We start from the raw sequence: 23,457 nt of genomic DNA, 5'->3' as shown, positions 1-23,457 counted from the left end.
CACTTTAGATTATATTCCGAAAAAGAATGCATGACAAGTAGGTTCAAGTGAATCAACGTATTGTATCCACGATTGGCTGGTAACCCATGATAGCATGTGTAACACAACAGCGGACTGAAGACGGACAGCAAAGATGGAGACAAGCGCTGACCTTGAACTAAAATCTAAAATTCAACCAAGAGCTCTGGTTAACCAGAGCTTGATCCCGCTGTAATGGCCCGATATGAAACAAGAAAACAAAGGCAGTATATATGAGGCACTGAATTCATGAATATGAATAACAACATGGAAAGCTGCCATGTAAACATAAAATGGAGAAATAATACTTTAGATTATATTCCGAAAAAGAATGCATGACAAGTAGGTTCAAGTGAATCAACGTATTGTATCCACGATTGGTTGGTAACCCATGATAGCATGTGTAACACAACAGTGGACTGAAGACGGACAGGAAAGATGGAGACAAGCGCTGACCTTGAACTAAAATCTAAAATTCGACCAAGAGCTCTGGTTAACCAGAGCTTGATCCCGCTGTAATGGCCCGATATGAAACAAGAAAACAAAGGCAGTATATATGAGGCACTGAATTCATGAATATGAATAACAACATGGAAAGCTGCCATGTAAACATAAAATGGAGAAATAATACTTTAGATTATATTCCGAAAAAGAATGCATGACAAGTAGGTTCAAGTGAATCAACGTATTGTATCCACGATTGGTTGGTAACCCATGATAGCATGTGTAACACAACAGTGGACTGAAGACGGACAGGAAAGATGGAGACAAGCGCTGACCTTGAACTAAAATCTAAAATTCGACCAAGAGCTCTGGTTAACCAGAGCTTGATCCCGCTGTGATGCCCCGATATGAAACAAGAAAACAAAGGTAGTTAGGCGGATATAAATAGAAGGGAATGCGAAATAGCTAACGTCAATTGCACGCACTGATTTTAGAGGATAGAGCACTTTAACAGTCTGCCACCTGTAGCGTGGATGATGGCTTTGTTATTTCAACGCGGTAGAAAAAGGCCGCCACACAGGGAAACACTATTAAAGTAGCCGCTTCTTCATAAAAGTGTGTCTTCTGTGTTCCTGCGCATATTATACAGATCTATTCTACCTCACGAACTGCCACAGCACGTGCTTCAACTTTTTAAAGAAAGGCTTACGCGAATAGGAGCAGAATATAGAAGCATAACTACGGGCTATAGTGAATAAGGCCTCTCGCGAGGAGGGAGCACGACGGTGTTGGACAAGGGAATAGGATGTATTGGAAGGTGTGGGCAGCTGCGAATCCGAGACGCGATCCCGCGACTCTGGAAGCCACCCAGCGAAGCCCGGTGCTCTGCGTCTGCGCAGCACGTGCGAGCGAAGCACGGCGCACACGACGTTGCGCGCTGTGGGCGAGCGCCGTCGGAAGTCGATAAAGGCCGCGCCGAGCCGTAACGGCGTGATCAGGGTTCCCGAAGCCTTGCGCTAATGGGTCGTCCTCGCTTGGGTGCGCGAACTCGACGCAGCAATACCGGCGGAATCGCGCTCTTCCTTCGCAGTGTTCGGGCGAGCAGTCGTACATACGCTCGCGCACCGGCGCCGCCTACAGCATGGCGCCTGCGTTACAGCGGCCCCTCGCCGGCGGGGCGTTTCCGAGAACACTTCGTCGCGATGGCGGGGCTGCGAAAACATTGTGTGCCGATGCATTGTTTTGGAGAGTCGCCAGAAAAATGCTTAGCGTGCGGTAAGTCGCACTTAGAGCCCGTCACTTCCGACATTAAGGCGCGGGTCTATGGCATAGATCGTAATGTAATATTTCGCATTTGCTTGGTCTATATTATTGTTCCGCTTAGCGCTACAACGTGTCACCTGCGGGTTCCAAGAGGAGTAAGATATGAAAGTTGAAAACAGGCGGCCTTATACACTGTACGACTGAGTATACAAAGTGAACTAAGCACACAGCAAAATCATCGGTATATCATAAATATCAGCGCCGGCTGTCTACCACTGGCATTATCCACCTGGAAACCACATTTGAGTTACGCGAAACCTCCGGTCAATTAGCATTTTAAGTTCCCCAGCATTTCTAGCAGCAGTACATGTCAAGAACGGATAAAGCATCTGCATAGCAAAAGATTTGTGTGATCACATCTCAAGGAGTAAAACGACAAGAAAAAAAGGATCATTGACACAGATGTAGTCTTCAATTGTCTCATTTTAGCTGCTTAAGTAATACTGCTTCATATACAAGTACAGGTAATACACGGTGTCCAAGAAAATGCACCATATATTTATAAATAAAGGGAAGTTGTCATAATCAAGCAATGTCTACTGGATTGCTTTTACGCCATAGGCATAAATTTTAACATTATTTGAGGTAGTAATTAGATAGGTAATTCTTAATATGAGGCCAATTAACATTCTAACAGAAAGAGCTAGACATCTGATCCTATGATGCACGAGTTACAGCCCATCATCCTACAAGTTCCTAACTTAATGCAGACGGAGCGTAATGAATTCCGACCAATTTCCACCGGAAACCCAAAATCGAAGTGCTGAAAAGCGCAAGTGTGGCGCCCTTAGCAGACGCCCATGAGTGACGTGACTGTTTATACACCTGGCCGTCTGGCAGAAATTGCGAGCAGAATTCGTTAGCGTCACCTTTCTGCGGATCCCAGTTATGAACTTCTTGTATGACGGGCTTCAAGTCTTGCGCTAGAATCAATCGTCTGACTACTTCGGTTAAAAGGTTAAGTATTCTCATTTTCATAATTACTTTCCGAAATGCAAGCACGAGTCATTTTCGAATGTATAGCCTTGTAGCAAAATACATCCCTGAGGAAGTCGCTTAGATATCGCATCTTCCCGATTGTCAAAAAATTTTGAACGCTTTTTCTGAAACAACCTGCCTGTTGATTAGGCGGCGAAACTTTCGATCATTCCCTTTCGAATACATCTGTTCTTGATCCGTGGTTGAGCATATTGGAGACGCTATATTTATGTAGTACAGCTGAACTGATAAGTAATTCTGTGGAAATTTCCCAGAAAGAGAGAAAGTCGTACAACAGACACAGAAGAGAGAAGCGATGCGCATTTCTAACAAATAAAATGCATCGTTGAAAGTCAGCGCCTGTCCTGTCATGTGTCGTTGCGTCGGTTGTGGTTAGGAGTTGCCTTCACGAGAGATTATTCACCTTTAATTTCAATGGCTGATAGTCCTGCATGTGATGTTTGCGGCTGCGAGGACAACACAGACCACACATTGTGCCGCTCTTCTCGATTTGACAAAGACATTCAGTGTAAAATGCATTGCGTTGACTATATAGGTGACCGCCCACTGACCACTGGAAAACCGTCCTTATCGGTCACCCGCCCAGAATGCACTGGACGCACTTTTGTATGTTTTGAGAGCCACTGCTTTGTTCGAGTGCCTTCGGTCTGGGGGGAGTGGTGGGGGGGGGGGGGGGGGGGGGGGGGGCGTGCTACCTGCTAACTTGCGCACATTAATTACCTTCTTCTCTCTTTTTCTCATCTTTGTATTCAACCACTCCCTACCCACAGTGTACGGTAGCCACTTTTCTGGTCAAAAACCCTGCCTTCTCTCTTTTTCTTTCTTTCCTTTCTCTCACTTTTTCTCGCCTTTGTCTTTTGCGCCGCATTAAAGCCGCTTTTATGAAGTTAAAGAATGATACTCAAATTATGAGCATCGTGTCTTACTATATTTCGCACCACAGAAGGTGCTTAGAACGGAAAAACGTATTCATTCGAATTCCGCCATGAAGCAAGTCGGGATTATACGTTTCACGAAGTGACGATTTTTCTTTCTTTTCAAAGCGGCAGTTGCCTGAGTAGAAAAGAACAGAGGCAGGGGAACTGCCGCAAAAGAGAAGCTCATTCCACCAAAGTATTTTGGGTAAAATAGAGGGAATTATAAAGGCGGCTAATGGCAAATAAGGGATAGCTCATCTTTCACGGATGAAAGTTTTAGAACAAGTTAATTGTTCGATGACGGTGGTATTTCGGAGAGTCGAACCTCGGCCAGACAGGAGGGTGAATTGCACTCGAAGCAGGAACGAGTGCAGACGAAAAGCGCCGGCTTTCGATGTTGGAGGGCGAGGAGGCGTAGGGGGAGAGTGCGTCCGCTCTGCCGCCGAGGCCAAAACTGGAATCTACTTCGCGACGCGACGCGCGGCTTGACGTTTCTCAATTTTCCGATCGATGGTGCCGCTGGCGTGACCGGCTACTGTAGCGCCGCTGCCCGTCGCGTACGTCTCCATTAGCGGAGAAATGAGAACGCCTTTCTCATTTCCAGTTACAAATAGGTTATTACGGCTCCCGTCGCGGGCCCTCCTGCGCGCGGCGCCTTTCGAGTGATTAAACAGAGCGGGACGCACCAAAAACGCTAGACGACAGAGCCCGGCGAGAGTACACGTCTCCTCGGCCGTGTTCCGTCGCTTTGACGGCACTCTCTTTTATAACCCCGTTGGACACAGCGAGGGAAAGAAAAGGCGCGAGGGAAATTATACGAATGCAGCCGCGTCTGCGGACTTTGTATTCATGGCCGTGACGACCTATCGATTCCGCCCGCCGCCCGCCCATTAGTTTTCTTTTTTTGTCATGCCCCGTGCGCGTAATATAACTTTGGTTCTAATTAAACAGAAGTCGCACTTTAGCCCAAAAGGCGAAACATTGATAACAATGACCAATTATTAGACAGCTATACGAAGTAAGGTTTGTGGTGTTTTGGGCCGTATAAATTGCAGGACACATTTGCCTACTACCCAAATTAACAAGCACGGTGTCGTGCGCGCACAGGCAAACATGAACAGATCCCACTCGATGATCACGAACGCTCGCTTCCCAATGCTGGCGGGATGAAGAGCGCTGGCGGCGAACACTTTGTGCTGACTCTGGCTTTAACGCATCTCCAAAACCTTAAACTACGAACGCGACCTCAAACTGATAGCGCGCGGGAAGACGGCACGCATCGAAGCACCATCCTTCTTGGCTGAACCTCGCACGCTTTCCCTCGCCTCCACAGCATACGGAGCGCGGCGCACTATCTTAGCACACTATACGACTTTATACGGAATATCAGGGCAACGCAAAGAATTCGCCTGGGGTATCCACATAATTGCTATTTCAAAATAAAATTAATCGAGTAATAGGCACGACGTTGCATATAGCAGCGAGCCTTCAAACAAATAGTTCAGCGCAAGAAACGATTAACGGCTAGAAGAAGCTTGAATGGACCCGTAGAAAGGCATATCGAGATTTGATGTTTACTTATTGCTTATAATAATTAGAAAAAAAAAATGCGCTTGCTTTTCTCCACTTTGTATGATGCGACACACGCAGTGATATAGAGCAGCATCGGTGGGCTTCACAAAGGTGTGCTACTATAGCGCAAAGTTATCTCGTTTGGAACGGATACATTATGTGCCTGTTTGCTGAAACCACTGCGTGCACATGTGCTTTTCCTACGCAGGCGTGAACTTGATGCCCTGGTTTAGCTGCTGGATACAGGATCGTGGAGACGATTTATTCCGAATGGCGCGAAAAATTTCTGGTGACTTGTAATCAGTAAAGCTTCATCTGAGAGAGAGATACAAAAGAACGGCAGCGAGGTTAACCAGAGCCTCCGGTTTGCTACCCTGCACTAGGGGAAGGGAAAGGGGAAGTAAAGACGGAAAGAAGAAAAAGGTGTGAAAAGAGGAAAGGACGGGATCATTATATTCTTTCTAATAGGCCACTGCCACGTAAAAAGGTCAACAAAGCCTTCACCGACTTTCGGTGCCACGACAGTTCATGTCGGCATTACAACACTGTCTGTTCTGAAAGTGGCCTGCCGTCAAGGCGGGCCAACACGGCCGCTAGCGACAGCCGGTGTGCGCTGTCTCGAGGACAGTGGCAAAGTATGTGTTCTGTAGTCTCCTTGCCGCCGCAGTGACTGCAAGCCGCGCTCTCGTCCATAGCGACACTAAGCGACAGTCTGCAAAATACTGTTGTCTCGAGTCGAGAGAGTCCAGATGGGGGTCGAAGTAGAAGGACGGGTCCAGTGGTTGCAGACGTGTGTGCTTCAAGCTTGATGTGTTCCATAAAGATCTTATGGCTTCATTCACAAACACATGAATTTTCAATGCTGCGTCGGTTCTTAAGAATGGTAAGGAGTCATGCAAGCCCTCCTCATGTGCAGATCGTGCTGCTCCATCGGCATGTTCATTGCCCATTACGCCACAGTGACTTGAAATCCACTGTAACGTGATGTGTCCTTGCTCGACGAGGTGGTGAAGCTGGTCTGATTTCTATAACTAGTTCTTCGTGGGATCCATGGCGTAAGGCAGAAACCAAACAATGAAGAGCAGCCTTGTAGTCACTGAACACGCTCCATTTCTTATGCACTTGATAATAAATTACGCGAAGTGCACATAGACTACCAGCGAGTTCCGCGCGGAAGCAGTCGCTGTAGTCTGGTGAGAAAATGGAATCATTACGGTGGAGGTTTTTGCAAGAAAGATCGTCAATCCTGCAAACGCATTCACCGTAATTGAAGCGTCAGTATATAGATGGTGATGCTCGTTGTATGTCTCGTACAGCAAGAGCAGTGAAAGCTGTTTGAGTGCTGGAGACGAGCAAATGGCGTCATCTGGAGTAGTTAGGGACTAGTAATGACTTTCACCTTGAAAGCACTGCACTTTACAGCGGTGCTTTCGAACTAAGCTGCAGCTGATGCTTTTAGTCAAAAGAGAACATGTCGAGCTTTAACTTGCTATTTTTATTGAGGGTATCCGCGCTATCAAAACGCTTCACCTTGCGCTTTCATAAATTCGCTTCGAGTGTCACGACAGCTTCCCCAACACTGTAGCTGCTACAGCGTCACTAAGGTTAATGTTACAGGCAGTGGCGTAGCAACAGGGGGGGCCGGGGGGCCGGGGGGCCGTGGGCCCCGGGTGCAAGGGGCCAGTGGGGGGGTGTCATATACGTCTGAAGACACCCCTCTTTCCTCCGGCTACACCCGGGGAGGGGGGTGACAGAAGACCTATGGGCCCCGGGTGCCACACGACCTAGCTACGCCACTGGTTACAGGGATACTCCAAGTGCGCGTTGTGGAGCCGTGATCAACTGGTGCGGGAGCGAGTCTTGCACTGGGATTATACTTGGGCCTGTTGAGTCCTTTCATGTTACCCCCTTACTGCAGCAGAGGGTCGCCAGCTAGTGTATGACCTGCATGGCCAGCACCCTCGTCTTTTTCTCCTCCTCCGTGTGCCTCTTAGTTTTTGAAGCTTCCTTTCTTTTTTTAAAGATTTCGTTGTGTTTTCCCTGCGTTTTAACGTTGGTTGGTTGTTTCCAAATTGATATATTTTAGACAAAGAAAGCTGTCGCAAAAAAAAAAAAAATAGATAAATGGACACAGGCAGAGGGAACAGACGCGGAGCGCTCGTTCTCATCTGTTCTCTGCGTTTGCTCGCAGATTTTCCGCGCAATGTTTCAAGTAAAAATGATAAGACAAATAGCCCAACAATCAGTCTTTTCCAAGTATATTTCTAGATATATATACCCAACTAATATATGCTCCAAATGCAAGTACCAGATTAAGGTCTTATATAAACCCTGTTGCTGACTGCCAACGTCGTACGAGCAAGCGCTCCACTAATCAGCGTAACAAAAAAAGAACTTCTTCAAGTTTTAACTAGAGTCGACTTGCATAAGGTTAAGGTGGGCTGGACGGCGCTCTCCTGCTGAGGCGCCGCGTGACGATAAATTGCGTGAGGGCGCGGCGAGCTAACTGGATTGGGGCTGAGAAATGCTCCGTGGCATATGCAACGCACTTTATCGGCGGGCGTTGAGACTGATCGCGCATGTACAGTCTTAGAATGGCGCTTTACTTATACGGCAAATTGATACTGACACCCTTTTACCCCCTATTTGAGGCACGGAATTTTGCTGTCATTGTCAAGTGCGTCATCTGCTTGCGAGCGCACGTTCGTTGCGTGGACGCTGGCGGACTCCCAGTTTTACAGCGTAAGCTGCTATGGGCTGATTGCAATAGACATTTCGGTTGGCGATGGTGCCCCCCACCGCCGCCTACGGTGCCCGGTGTCCGTAGCAGCTATCACTGGGAATTAGAAAAAAGAAAAGCCCAGTTGCCGCAGGGATCCAACCCGGGCCCGCTGCGTGGGAGTGCGCTACTCTACTACTGAGCCATGTGATCACTTTATTTTAACAACGCATTTATTACAGTTAATGAAATTATGTTATTCTACACAATTCCTATAAGTACGCCACGCCAGCACCTGCTAGCACGCAGCGGAAAAATGCCCTATTACACGCTGTAATACACGCTATGAGACACGCGTGCTGCGTAGCGTCGACATGTGCACATGTTGCATTGCAGTTGCATATTGTTACACTATAAAAAAGATGTCATGTAGCAAGTCCACAGGTAGTGGTACAAGGAAGTTAAAGAAGGTTTGAGGATGAAAACGTTTAAGGACATGTATAAAAAATGCCAGAAGAATACATGTATATTTGGTTCTTGATTAAATTAAGCTGGCTTGGTGAATATGTAACCGCCGCGTTTCAAAGGGGATGCCAATAAACCATCATAATCATCATCAGCATTATTAACACCCCATAGTGCCAGTTGCCTTGCGATGTGAGATGCCTGCCGCGTAGCGTATATACATGCGACCTTTTCATTGCGGTTGCATATTTTTACACCGGGTGGCATGCCATGTAGGAGTTGCATAGGCAGCGGTACAAGGTAGATAGAGAAGTCTTGAGGAAGAAAAAGAAGATTATGGAGATGTATAAATATTGTTCTAATGAAAAACATGTATGACATACCTGATTAACTCAAGCAGGCTAAGTGACTGTTTGTTAACATCCCGTTCCAAAGCGAATGCCATTAAATCATCATTATCATCATTAGCATCGTATCGTTCCATTTTTCACGCCATGTGACATGCACGCCGCGTAGCGTCGATACGTACAAACTTTGCATTACAGTTCCGTTATATTCCACCGGGTGTCCCGATATGTAGCAGTTGCATGTAGCAGCTGCATGCTGCATATAGCTGGACCTGGTTAACTCAAGCATGCTATATACGCGTGACTATTTGTCACCACACCGTTTCGAAGGGGATGCCAATAAAGCATCATTATCATCATAAACTAAAGCATCGTATCGTGCCATGGGTCAAAGGATGGGATATGTACACCGCGTAGTCTGGATGCCTGTGTTTACTCTTCGGCATGCGTTATGGTACCTCCTCGCAAGGTACGAAACGCTGCTGCAGAAGCGAATCGTAGAGCTACACGCGTGACTGCAACTAGAAAACATCGGGCTCAGGAGACTGATGTGCAGAGAGCGGGACAGGAACGCGTAGCACAAGCCGCAGTTCGCTGTCGACGCCAGGCGGACAGTTCAGAGCGTTCTCCTGAAAATGACGCGAAGAGACTTCGCCACGTAGACCCCACAGTGGGTGTTAGCGAAAGTGGAGCTGACCTGTCTAACGAACGCTGGCCTCCAACTCAACCTCAAAAATTGCCGCTTCGCCGTGCGGGACTCACCATCTTAGGCCACGTTGTGTCCAGGCATGGCGTTCTGCCCGATCCTGCAAAACTTCGAGCAGACGCTGAGTTTCCGAAGCCTAAGACCATCGAAGAACTTCGAAGCTTTGTGGGCCTATGTTCATATTTCCGGCGCTTTGTTCGGAATTTCGCGTCGACCTTGGCACCATTGACTCAGCTTCTACGCGGTGACGCCGACCTCTCCTCCTGGTCCCCTGCATGTGACTCCGCGTTTGCTACGTTGCGTCGTCATTTCGACCCGTCAGCTGCAACTGAGGTACATACAGACGTCAGCAGGGTCGGTCTCGCCGCCGCCCTCGCCCAACGAAAGCCCGGCTACTCCGAATACGTAGTCGCCTATGCGAGTCGCACGCTGATGAAGCCTGAGGCCAATTACAGCGTGAAAGAAAAAGAGTGTTCGGCTACAGTATGAGCATTTGGCAAGTTCCGAGCATACCTATACGGGCGCCCATTCGACTTGGTCGCAGATCACCACGCGCTTTGTTGGCTCGCCAACTTGAAAGATCCCACTGGCCGCCTAGCCCGTTGGGCACTACGCATCCAGAAGTACGCTATTCGTATCCAATACCGCAGCGGGCACACCCTTAGACGCAGACGCCCTGTCCCGTTCATCTATACGTTCAGACTTGGCCTGCGGTACAACTTGGGCACACTCCGTGTCATCTTTCGACAGGGATTCCTTTGCCATCGTACGACGTCGTAACCCGTGGATCGCTTCTCTTTTCGACTATCTATCTGGATCATCGACCATCCTTTTATCCCAAATCCACCGACGCCAAGTCATTTGGCCATGCGTGACCAGCTGCTTCACCGACGCAATTACGCTCCTGAAGGCAGTAGGTGGCTTCTGGTGATACTCCGCAGCTTAAGATCACAAAAATCTCAGTGCTCTTCCACTCTTTGAAGAAGGGTGACCAGCGAAGCTGTGTATGTGGGCCCTTTAATGGCCAACTGCACCTCCGCCACGGGTCGACCCGGCATTGCACTATCTTAGAGATGGGCCCACGTATAAAGAGTTTTTTGCTTACCAGAACGACATGAAAATTTCCTTGGACAACGATCCACAGTGTGGACATGCCGGAGTTTTCAAGATGTATGAACCAATTTGCCACCGCTACTACTGCCGCGGCATGTACAATTTTGTACAAAAGTTTGTTCGGTGCTGTCTTCACTGTCAACGCCGCAAATCACTGCCTTTACGCCCGTCTGGTGCCTTGCAGCCACTCTCGTGCCCGGCCAAACTCATCGCTTGCGTCCGCATCGACCTATATAGCCAGCTTCCTATGACACCAGACGGCAATAGGTGGATCGTAGTTGCTGCTGACCATTTGGCACGCTACGCCGAAACTGCTGCTTTACCAAGAGCTACAGCGCGGGATGTAGTCTATTTCGTACTACATCGCTTCGCCCTTCGACATGGTGCACCTCAAGAACTCCTCAGCGATAGAGGTCGCACCTTCCTCTCCGAAGTTGTCGAAGGTTCACTTTCGGAATGCCACATTATTAATCGCGCAAGCACGGCATACCATCACGATACTAATGGGCTCACAGAGTCATTTAACCGCTCACTTGGTGTTATGCTCTCGATGTACGTGACATCTTATCATGGTAACTGGGACCATATCCTTCCTTTCATCACGTTCGCGTACAACACCATGATCCAGACCACCATGTAATTTTAACCTTTCTTCCTGCTATATGGTCGCGCGCCTGCGCATACCATCGACACGCTCCTTCCATACCGTCCACACGCCTCCGAGTGTCTAGCTGTGTCCGACGTTGCCCGACAAGCTGAAGAATGCCGCCAGCTCGCGCGCACCTTTACGGCACAGCAACAGCAGCGCCAGAAAGAAAACCGCACCGACTGGCTCCCAAACACCCCCTACGCTCCAGGCTCCGTTGTGTGGATGATGATGATGATAATGATGATGATGATTATGATTATGATAGTGACCTAATGAAAGGAAATATGCTTGATTATACAACCCGTGAGGGAGCACGGTGAAGCGTCGACTCTTTTGTGTGGCTGTCTGTGCCTTTTGAAACGCTGGGACTTTCCTCGAAACTCGTCCCAAAATACGAAGAGCCTTACCAAGTCTTGGAGCGAACATCATGGTGAATTTTCTCCTTGAGCCACTGTCACCATCTGACGGCTTGTTGCCGGCGTGGACGTGACATTGTGCACGTATCGCGTCTCAAGCCCTACCACGACCCTCTGCCTCCCGATTCTTAAGTCGGCAGAATGGTTCTTTTTGTCCGGGGGGAGATTGTGAAGAAGACGCGTCTCATTGAACAGCCGCATCGCCAACACGTGGCTCGGCTCTGCTCGTGCAGCTGGTTGCTGGCGTCTTTTTGGGCGATGCTTCGGGCTTCCCGGTTGCTGTGCCCTTTGCATAAGGAGCCGCTAATAAACCTCTTCTCAGACAAATGGGACCTCCACAGCTGGTCCGGCGACCTCACATGCCGGCAAGTGAAATGAAGTAGAAACATAAATATTTATCCAAACAAATGCTATTTGCTATGCAGATGGTATTCTATTCTTGAATTCACTGTTTCATATGTAACGCATAACTGCCCTTTTGAAGTCTCGAGAGTGAGTAGCCGATGCAGGTTAGGACTGTTCCGAATGATTATGCTGCACGACGTTGTTGCGCAGCGGCACAACACTTCCTGAGTGAATTAACGCACGGTGGTTGAAAGCTTCAGCTCAATGATTTCTTAGCTGTCATTCATTATAAACAGCCCGTTTTGGGCAGCCTGCAAATCCGCCAATTCGATTCAGACAAGGAAATTAACAGTCTCTTTATGTTTGCATCCCCTTAAAACTGAGTGGTGCATGTACAGTATTATACTTAGCTATCAGTAGGCGTATGTCAGAAATGCCGTTCCCTTAATTGTTTCAGTAGGCTCGTTATAATAGTGCACCAAATAACTCCGACCAGACGTTTATAATTTACAAGCTGCTCAGTTGGGCAGATGTGCAGTTGTGAACGGCATTATATAAATGCAGGTCTAACGTATAAGATAAGCATGACCGGCTTTTTCTGAGAAATCGGACTCGACATTAATGTAATTTTGTTTAAACCCCGAGAAAAAAAAGCCTGAGGGCACACGGCTATCTTCTTCTTTTTTTTTATTGACGACATTCTGGGCTTTTACGTGCCAAAACCAGGATATGACTATGGGTTACGCCGTAGCGCGTGACCTCGGTTTAATTTGGACCAACTGTGGTTCTTCAACATGCACCTCAAGCTAGGTAAACGAACATTTTGGATTTTGCCTCCATTGAATACCACCTCCACGGTCAGGATCGTAATCTCGACATCAGCAGTGCTTCTAGCTTGAAGAAGTAAAACCAATTATTAAACTAAGGTGGCGGGTTTTCATTTTTTTTTTACCATGGACTGCAAGAAATGTTGAACACGGTTTAGGGCCAACGATTAGTATATAGAGTATTATGGGTAAGTGAAAGTCGGTTTTCGGAGCCCTCGAGGTCAGACCGGAATAAAAGACCCCGTACCAATTACTCCGCACTCTGTTACGCGAGAACGACGCAAACACGAATGGAATCGGTCTCGTATAAATTTTACATGAACACAATACTTCACGGAAATCTGAGAACAGGACACCGGATGGGGTAGATATGGTTGATTTACTGAAATGACAAGCAGCAAACTTAGCTTTTTTTCCGTTCGTATGTCGCGAGATCTACTGATGGAAACCTATATGCGCATAAATACAAATGTGAGACACATGCTGCTTGACGAACAAGCAGAATATTTGACATAAAAAAACTATAATAACATAACATGAAAGCCGACGCTGCGGCCGCATTGCGCGCGCAATCACCGCACGGCAGAAAAGAAAGGACGTTTACTCTTAAGACACAAACAAACGTGATACGTAATTAGGAACACAATTTGAGCAGTCCGATCGCATATATTATGACGCAATGTAGGATAAACGGCTCGGCCACGCAGTGTCGTCAGAAGTTTCCAATGGCACGACCTAGGTGCAGCCAAATGCCACCAATCCACTTCGTTCGCAACGCCACCACAATGTTTTTCATCGTCGGACGCCTCACTGCAGTGGATGCGTGGCGCCAGCCGCTTGTCCCACTCAACCTTACTCTGGTGCACTCTAGCTTGAACACATAATGCCGGTTCATATGCATTTTTAAAACACACCGATCCCTGAATATAATAGCGCCCTATATTCAGGGGCTTCTTCTATTTATTTTATTCTCAATGATTTGGCCATTTCGTATGTGCAACTGGGAGTGTGGGCCCATTCTTTGCTAATCCTCCGGAATGATATGTTCTAGTCCCGAATGGGTGCGTGTCACTTAGCCAGAATGGGTGTAGAAGCCCTAAATGTACAACAGACTTACATTATTTCGACCCTGACGGTAGCGATAAAATTAATCGAATTATTCGGCAGGTCGAACAAGGCAAGAGCGCCAACGCACACAGCTGATGCACACAGCTAACACACACCGGGATTGCACGTGCGCCCATTTTTTATGTGTTCAAAGTAGTAAACTAACGTGGAAAGGGCGTTAAAGCTCCTAAACAAAGTAGAAATCGTACACACACCCGGTTTTTTAGCTTATGAATTGTTGCACTGTAGTGGCAAACTTTCTAATGTCAGCTTCGCCACATATTAAAATTTTTATAGTTTGTTTTGCCGGAATGTATTTCTGTTGTGCGGCAGAGCGGGCGAATATTGCGAAGGCAGTTATGGTATCGTTCAATAGCACCGCGCTTGTATTATACGGCCCAATTTTCTTTAAAATGAATGGCGCGCGTTAGAATCGGGTTAACACTGTTATAAAAAAATAGATAGCTACGGTTATTATTTTAATGTATGGCTACAGCGGGCCGAAAATAGGCGTTTCCGACTAGAGATGACCTCTGCTCAACGCATTCACTGTCCCCGAAGCTTCGCCGAGACAGACGCTGCCACTAAAGGGATCGCTATCGGGGTCACCAAAGGGGTCAGGTACGTGCTAGCTAGCAGGTCAAGTTCCAGTTATCCGCTGAAGGCCAATTTTACGATTGAAATAACAAACGTTTGGGACTATAGAAATGCATGGGCGCCTGCCGGAACCTTCGCCGGGATCGACTAAACCACAGTTCGAATTTAACCGGAGTATAATTAACGGAAGTATACTGCATTACCATGTATGTGTGAACGTGACACAGCAGATATAAAAGTTGGGACCTTTCTTGGCATAAACATAACCGTGGCGCGAGATTACACCTTGCATAGGATGGAAGTAAACACAATTGTGCGCATCGCCGTTAGCTGTGCCGCATTTATTTATAGGCTTCATTAAAGGTTTGCTTCGCAAAGACTCCAACACGTGCGCTAGATCTATCTTTTTCTGAAAAATATCATGTTTAACATACTTAACGTCTCAATATGGTGCCGGCTACGCCCTTTCGTAATAAAACTACGCCCCTCGTTTTAATGAACGAGAAATAAAATTCAATACAATTCAATTCAATTCAAATGAGCCCACCATTAAAATATTAAGCAGGTCAAGCGCAGCAGGTGCATGTATTTGTATTTAGTTTTATCCAGTGAAGCGTTTAACCTCTTAGAATTTTGAGGCTTATGCAATGCACCAGTGTGAGACGCCGACGCGACAATGACACGAGGAGGGAAACCATGTCGACGTAAGAATGGTGGTGAGAAGGGCAAAGAAAGTTTTGCCCTAAGAAGGAACAGTGCATGTTAGTGCACATAAAAACAAAGCAGTTAATTATTCTGTTCCCGTATTAAGCTGTTAGGTGATTCTCTCGGAACCAGATGCTCGGCCGCGACGAGCATCGATGCGGTGACATCTCTCCCGTTCATCCTTACCCAGAACCTTCACCACATCTTAAGGCGTTGTGGGGGAAAGTGGAAACCCAATGAAATTCCGTGCGCAAAGCCCTTATTGGCGAAGCTTGCAGCTCAAAAGACTCTGCTGTGCCTATTGCAGCGAGGACGTGCGCCATATCCTCTGTTGTGGTGGGTGACAATGTCGCGTTCTTTCAGCGAGCGCCAGATGGCACGGTTGGATATCAGGCCAGTTACGGTAACGTTGGTGATATACAGGGTGTTTCAGCGAACGCTTTCAAGATGTTGTAGAGGTTGCCTGTGGCAGATAGCACAATTCTGGCTCATGAGGTGGTCCACTCGAAGGGGTGGACATTACTTGCACAAAAAATATAAATGCATAATCGACTAATTCAAAAATGCACTAATTAAAATTTAACCAATTACCTTATGGCTAATATTGCAATTTACAAAGTCTAGCCATGGAGTTCGGAAGGCTGATTAACTTGCAACGAATTCTCAGGAATGACACCAGTTTCGAGACATTAATTCCCGAACTTTGCGGAGAAATGCACTGGAGTTCCAGTTACTTAGCAAAGCGTGGCTTCATGCATCTACGCAGAAAAGTAACTGGAACACTAATGCAATAATAATAATAATAATAATAATAATAATAATAATAATAATAATAATAATAATAATAATAATAATAAAGTTATTATAGCGTGACAAGGGGAGAGGTAACAATACAAAAATTCCCGCATAACTCCCGCGTGTTTGGTTGTTATCGCTAGTGTTCTGGGACATGTAGGAAAGAATTTACACATCGTGGGAAGCAAATTATACACCCTGATTAGATCCACAAGGTTTGAGCAGGAAACAAGTAATTTAACATTGTGCACGCAGGAAAGGTGTAAATTAATAATAAGCCCTTTAATGCCTTTTACTTGGTAAGCAGCCATTTTCCGCCAGCAGCAACTCATGTGATTGCAAGCACGCACATTATATAACACTCCACCTTGTACAGTGCAAAATTTGCCAGGTTTATATTAGTCGCTCATTCGTGCATGGCAATACTGAACCTGTACGTATCTCCTTTCTTTTTTTGTTCGGTGATGCTCCTGCGAAAGTCTTCTGTGTATTCAATCAAGAACAGCTGCTAACCGGGACTGCCGTGAGTCATTGACGCACATGTGCTCGTCTCGAAGTAAATGAGCCAGAAAGGCCTAAAAAGGAAGAAGTTGAAACAGGGTAAAGTTGAAAGGCTGCTTCTGGATCGTTTTCATAGTGTAAATCAAGAATGCATCCTTTTTCGCGCGGCATAAGTTTCCCAAAACAAGAATAAATTTAAACGATAAAGAATCAAAACGCTCATGCAGAGCAGTAAGTGTAGTCAGTGCGAACTAGTTGTTATATATATATATATATATATATATATATATATATATATGCATCTTTCATGCTTTCAAGTAAAATTGCGTGCAGAAAAGAGAGAGAGAGAAAGATGACTTTCTTGCAGAATGGATGCTTTGTGAAATATTGCTCATCTTGCTTTTCTACGTGGGTGGCGAAGAACGCAGAAAGAACAGTGTTAGAACAAAGTTCACAGCTCAGTCTGCCCAATCCGCGCCGGAACAAATCTCTTGCTCGCCATGCCGCACGCGACTCGGCGGACATTCATCTAATCACGAGTTCCCGAGCAAGAGAACTGCTGTCCGCATGAAATCGAGTTACTGTCGTGATGAACGATGCGGAAGGAAACCTCGCTGATGAAATTCCGTTTTTTGAATTCTATTTTCGTTTCGAAGCGCACGCGGGATAAGAATTCGCCCCTCCGCATGCTCTCCGGGCAGCGGCAGCGACGCTGCTCGCTTTGTTCCAAAAGTGGTCGCCGTCGAATGTTGCCACAAAGATGTCTTACTTTTGTGTTGTTGAACGCCCGCGCTGCTCGGCAGCATTTGCTTTGTCACGGCTCTATGTGCGCGCTATTCATCAATGTTAAAATGTGGCGCGCATTGCCTTTTCTCGGTCGGGTTCACGGGTTGGGCGGCATAAACTCGGTGCTGGCGAAAGAGGATTGATCATTCGCGGTTGGCCTATTGAATCGCCTTTCACCCAACAGGCTGCAACACGATGCCCTTACCTGTTTTTTTTTTTTTTGCACTTGCTCTTTTTCTCGGTCTTTTCAAACTATGTGTTATTGTTTTCACAATTTTTCGGCATTGAAGGTAACATCGCTACCGCACGGAGAGTGAACACAAGAAATTGTTATCCGCGCCATATCTGCCACCTGAAACCAAAGCGAGTACTGGAGCCTTGTAAAAGAAACTTGTTTTTTCCGGATCTGGCTCACGTGTTGAAATATTGACACTATGACAATTTAGACGAATGAAGCTTACTTGTATCACATGCTTACCGTACTGGGCCAATGACTGGCCCCGTACCTCAAGAGTTGTTAAACACTGAAAAGCGAAGCAGTATGGGGTGGTAACAAAACCGTTTTCTTCCCCGAAAGGTGCCCATATAGTCGACAAGTATGCAAACAGGAAAAACATCACGTATGAATCGGAGGCAGGCATTCGTATATACGAGACCTGTTTTGCATGCTTTCATCTCAATATAGGGGCGTGTTCATGGCCTGTGCATCTTTTTTTTTATGAACAAACACTGTTCAACTCTTTCGTGTAGACGGGATCGCTGAAGCTGACGACGAATATACCGATAGTTGTAATGAAGTCTGATTGGTAATTCTGTTCCTGTTCAACTGGAAACAGTAAGCTCTTCCCTCATCTATTAGTCGCTGAGCCCGCATACTATACTTCTATTTGCACAGGGCTTCCTTGGGCCCTCATATTCAACACTGAGTCTACCGTATGAATTTACCGTGTACAGTTGGCAATATTGTTCCCGAATGCTAATGCTTCCGCGATATGCGTCGTCGCTACACGAATATACACTAATGCACCCCGGTTTACCTTTCTTAGCCTCTGCAATCCTTTCATTCGCAGTGTCACCATTGAATTATTTTTGAAAAGGCGGATACTTGGCTGTAGTCAGTTTTATTGTTCAGTCCAAAGTTATGGCTACCCAACTTCCTTACTTGGATTTCTTTTCCCGTCAATAGTACTATAGTTTCAACAAAACTTTACGCTCATGCCTTCGACCGTATCTCTAATTGGAACGCATTTTGTGTGTGTGTTTCTGTGTGTGCGTGGTGTTTATTTAACGCGTTCCTCTCTGTCCTCTTTCTAACCCCTATCTCTCATCCACAGTGTAGGGTAGCAAACCGGAGTCTGCTGTCTGGTTAACCTCCCAGACTTTCCTCTTCATCTCTCTTTCTCTCTCTCTCTTCGCGCTCATGCGCGAGCGCTTGTATTATACACTCAAGCTTTAAAATAGATTACATACAGACGTTAGAAAATAGTGAAACCTACGTGAATTGCTGAAAACCAGTCTCAGACATACCTTCAATGTTTTCCGGCTCTTAGAGAAACGTAAGAACCTTAGGCCCCACTTACTGGTATTCCCATTTAGACGACAGAGCCATAGCACCATTTCCCCTCTCTAGGTAACTAGAGGAAGGCATGTGACTGTAGGTAACTGGACTGGCGTAAATATTAACTTCCTAGTAGCAGTACCTCATGGTTGCCGCGACTGAGCCTATGGCTACCTAATTGATTCTAAAAACATCTAGAGCAACAGTACACGCAACCTTTTATATAAAGGAAGGCGAAACCCATGGGCAAGCGTATTTTATACCTATATCAGAAACTCGCGCCAGCGTGGATATCATTATATTGTCGCGTGGTAGTGACGTTAAAGAACACAGTAGCAATACTGTGAAAGACAAAACTAGCTTTTATTGGGCGAACCTGTGCCCACAAAGACAGGCTACACTTAAAGCCCAACGATAGCGGCGAACACAGCCGGCGATCGTCGAAAATCTGATCAGCGGGTCAAGCGCATCGGCTTTTATAGATCAGTCGTCGAATGTTCCAGAGTAACCACTGGGACACACGTGTCTTCCAGAAAGTTCCACACTATTCGCGTCGCGCATACATGCAATCAGATTACACAAGTTGCGGGGAAAGACAGCGGATGGAACGATCGATAACATTCCAGAAACTTCTTTTACATGCAGGCGTGTCCTGCGCTGTGCGAAAACATTTGTTAGGTGGTGAGAAGTGGTCGCCCGATAAAGATAAAGAAGTACACGTGTCAATATATATGTAGCTCAGCAGCGTAACGACATAACCAAGGGGCTGCCGCTACATGTCATTACAGACGTTAAGATTTTGCATGCTCTTAAGATGAATGAAAATAAGAGTTTTCCGACAGCCAGGATGTTTCGAGCTCTGCCTTACGCTATAGAATCACAGTGAATTGTTATCCGACTGCAATAATCAACTAGAACAGGTGTCACTGGTAATTCACGGTGTATTAACGCGACTTTACTCCAGAACACCGAAAACTGGCCCCCCGACAACTTTTCTGTGCAATGTTACTTGAACACTGCCATTGAATAGCCGCATTATAATCTTGCTGGCCAATTGAGGTAATTTTGCGTTATTTTCCACCAATAATAGAAGGCTTACCGGTAATGGTGGGAATAAAGTAATTGACAGTGAGCGCGTTTCCATTGTGCTTAAGTGCAGCGTACTTGAGAAAAGCAAACCTAGATTACTCAATGTTAACTTAGACTGAATATGACGCAGTGCTGTTGTTGCGTTCATAACAATGAAAGAGCACTATCTCATAACGACATGATGCCAGAATTACGGGCGCTGACAGGCAAGTTTCGGCCCAAGCAGAAGGCTTCTTTAAGGATGAAATTATCCTGCCTAGTTCAGAAAGAACAATTCCATCGCCTTACGTCTTTCTTTCCCCCCTCTTTTTCTCCCCTCTCTCTAGACCGTACAACTGATTAGGCCGAACTGCCATCCTAGCACCAATCCATTTAAACAATCATTCCCACCCACACACATGCCTTGCTTCAGCAGGTGTTCGTAAATATGCGACAATGTGCTGGAATTTAATGTCACAAAGCGCTTTTGTTGAATGTGTGGCAAAAGCAATTGCACATGCTTTCTTTCGCTCACGTGATGCCACCGACGCCTTCGGTTTAGGCTGTAGCTGTAGTCACCACTCAGTCACTGCATGACGCCAATATGCCCCTTTGAATATTGAAAGGAAGCTGCAATGTTAGTTTCTCTGTTTCAAGAAATGTAGGCCAAATACATGCGCGCATTCTGCAATACAGGGTTAGTGCTTGAAGTACGCCTTATTTTTTGCACTTCAGGAATTGTGAGACAACATAAGTGACTAAGGCGGCTGTGCTAAACAGCATTTCGGTCGCCCTTTGCAGCGAAATGCATCAGTGGTCATGCTCCAGTGATTAGCCAAGAGCCATATGCGGTCTCCTTATTGCAGAAAGTTGGGCGAGTTGGTGACGAATCACCATACCGTGTGGGCGAAGTCACGCACAGTCCAGGACAAGGCGGAGAAGACACAAGGCACAAGCAGCATGTATCTTGTATCCTTGTGTCTCTCCGTCTTCTCCTGGTCAGTGCGATGCTTCACCCACACGGTATGCTGTCTCCGTGTCGCACACATCTCGACGGGTTAGTAGCAATGCGAGGGCTATGCGACGGTCCTGTGTCTCGACGTGAGGCTGGACCAAAATACGCTTCAACTGGACGGTGAAGCTAGATGCACAGACGGACAATCGGACGGTAAGCGATTACCATGTTCGTCGCTTGCTTTTCCCAATGTTTAATTCAACTGGTATAAAGCGAAACATGCGTAGTCATAACCCACGTTCCACAGGTCCGGCCAAAAGTGTTAGCGCCTTCGCACTTTTGACAACTTCCTTGCACTCAGTCAGCGCTTCCATATAAGACGTGTCGGCGCGCTCACATGGAGCCACTCGTGTCCATTAGCGTCTACATTGCTGAACATGTGAAGCTAATATAGCGACATTGATTGAACGGCGGTCAGAAAAAGAAAGATATGTAGGTAAGTTTGCCTGGAGGTAGAAGATGCAGAGCTTATAAACAGCATATTTAGGGCTACTTCATTTGATAATCTATTTCAGTGCGCTGTTAAACGAACGGATATTATTTTTTTTTTTGCCAAACATCTTTTGCGTTTTACAATAATTGAAGTATCATTGGTAAATGAGTACAAAGAATATTTTTCAAGGTTCGTGAGAGCACAAAAATGGGTTTCAGCACACGTAATCTCAGTTTCTTTTTTTTTTTTAATTTGGGAGCTTTGCATGTGGTCACTGTGGGTTAGTAAACCCAACTGCAGCGGTATAAATTAATGGGGCTTTGCGCGCGCTGTCAAGAAAAGATAACTTTTTGCTCAACGCTGTCCCCTACACTCTTCAATGCTGGGTACCCCCGTCTTAGCGTGCCATCAGGGTCAGAACCACCTCGTGCACGCATAGTAAAATGAATGTATGAAGCTTAGGAAGCGTACAAACACGGTGCTTTATACTGTCCCCGTGTTGAAGAGCCCTCGAACCAGAATTAGTGCAGTAATATAGCATGAACGAAATAAATTATTCACTGCTTTCAAAATATTCGCTGTGTCTTCTGCTCTTTGCCTGAAGCCCTCGCACTTGCTAAAATCTTGGCCCTTACAGAACTGAAGCAAAATATCGTGGAAGAGCTTACCTGTAGTCACCCTGTTGAAGCCGAATCTTCTCGAATGTGATGCGTACTCTCTCGTTGAAGCGCGCCATGAAGTTGTACAGGCAGCGCACGTTCTTCGGGTACGTGGACGGGTAGAGCGGAGAGTAGAAGTGGCCGTGACCCTCTGTGCGATTGGCGCTCGCGAACCTGTAGCTACACGTCGTGTTGGGAACGGCGACGCCGTCCACTCTATACATGTCTGCACGACAAAAAACAAAAACAAAAAAAAAAGAGGAAAGAAAAAGGAAAGCCGGTTGGTTGGCCCCAACTATTGGAACTGCAGGTTCACAGCACGAACAGAGAATCACAGCACTCAAGTGGGAACTCACTTTTCTTGATGAAGCGGTAGGTGCCTCTGAACCCGGTGTTGTCACCGTGTTTGCCGTCCGAGTGGAACTCGAACACGAGCGCTCTGCCGGCCGAGTAGTGAACTTGCTCGATGTCGACTTCGGTGCCACACAACACCGAGTTCGAGGAAGTCGCTTCGTCCACGCTTGTCCCGTTCAGATGGAGAAACAGACGCACGAAGTCCCCGCTCAGGCACCTGCTCGCAGCAGCATTTACATGTGCCATCAGAGAGCTAACTCATGATGTCACACGCCTTCTTAAGTCAAAATAGATTAAGGATAAGTTAGTCAAAAACACAGGTATTTATCTGGAGAAAATACTTTATTACGCACCGTTGCATTTTGTTTTTCTTGCCACCGGCAATGTTTATAGCAGGGTATTGGGGCATATTATGTTTAATGCTGGCATCTACTACTATTCTCTTAATAGGTTTTACTATCCCATTCTTAATGATAATTTCTCTCGTCGATCCATTGCAATGACCCTCCCATTTGCCCCAGTTAAGTCTCAAGTCATTGTATAGAATTAAAAAAATCTTTTCAATCATTTATTTCTTCAGCGTGTACCGCACATTCCTCCAACTAGCTTTATTTATATCTTACATGTTCGGCATCTTTAGTTACGCTTCTGTCTCTTGTCCTGGATGCTGCCTTATTCCAGAATGCACGCCGGCTGTGAATCGAAGCGCCTAGATGTGCACTATATACGCACAATGTGTGTGCGGGTGACCATCAGCCTTTGCCCACCTTTAGACCCAGCCTTCTAGTGGCAAATATTCAGAAAGAAATAACGAGAGATGGCAGTGCGGAGGCCAGTAAGCAGAAATTTTCTTTTTTTTTCGTTCGCTGCGCTTATTGCTTCGTTAACACTGGCTTCAAATAATTTGCCGCCGCTTGACCAGAGAACAGGTGCAGGTGGAAAAGGAAGCCCCCTTAAACGCGTTCAGTTCTGCAAGTTTTGCAGCGAGCATCGACTGATGTGCCGATGCCCATTTTAGC

General features: G+C 46.4%; 1 protein-coding gene and 1 long non-coding RNA gene across 3 annotated transcripts in view; one reads left to right on the top strand and one right to left on the bottom strand.

Moving 5' to 3' along the window:
* LOC140218935 (uncharacterized) overlaps positions 1-23,457 on the top strand; it is a 451,043-nt gene that overhangs the window by 288,501 nt on the left and 139,085 nt on the right. The window lies entirely within an intron of this gene.
* The window catches only part of LOC126521247 (suppressor of lurcher protein 1-like), a 170,764-nt gene that overhangs the window by 78,733 nt on the left and 68,574 nt on the right, over positions 1-23,457 (bottom strand). Inside the window, exons 5-6 of the mRNA XM_050169893.2 lie at positions 22,441-22,655; positions 22,094-22,310 (exon numbers count right to left, since the gene is read on the bottom strand). Of these exons, the coding sequence (XP_050025850.1) occupies positions 22,094-22,310; positions 22,441-22,655 (432 nt within the window). The remainder of the gene's footprint in view (positions 1-22,093; positions 22,311-22,440; positions 22,656-23,457) is intronic.

Source organism: Dermacentor andersoni, chromosome 6 (genome assembly GCF_023375885.2).
Source record: "Dermacentor andersoni chromosome 6, qqDerAnde1_hic_scaffold, whole genome shotgun sequence".
Taxonomy (NCBI): Eukaryota; Metazoa; Arthropoda; class Arachnida; order Ixodida; family Ixodidae; genus Dermacentor; species Dermacentor andersoni.
Note: the sequence above shows the minus strand (reverse complement) of the source record. Positions and strands in the feature narration are given on the sequence as shown.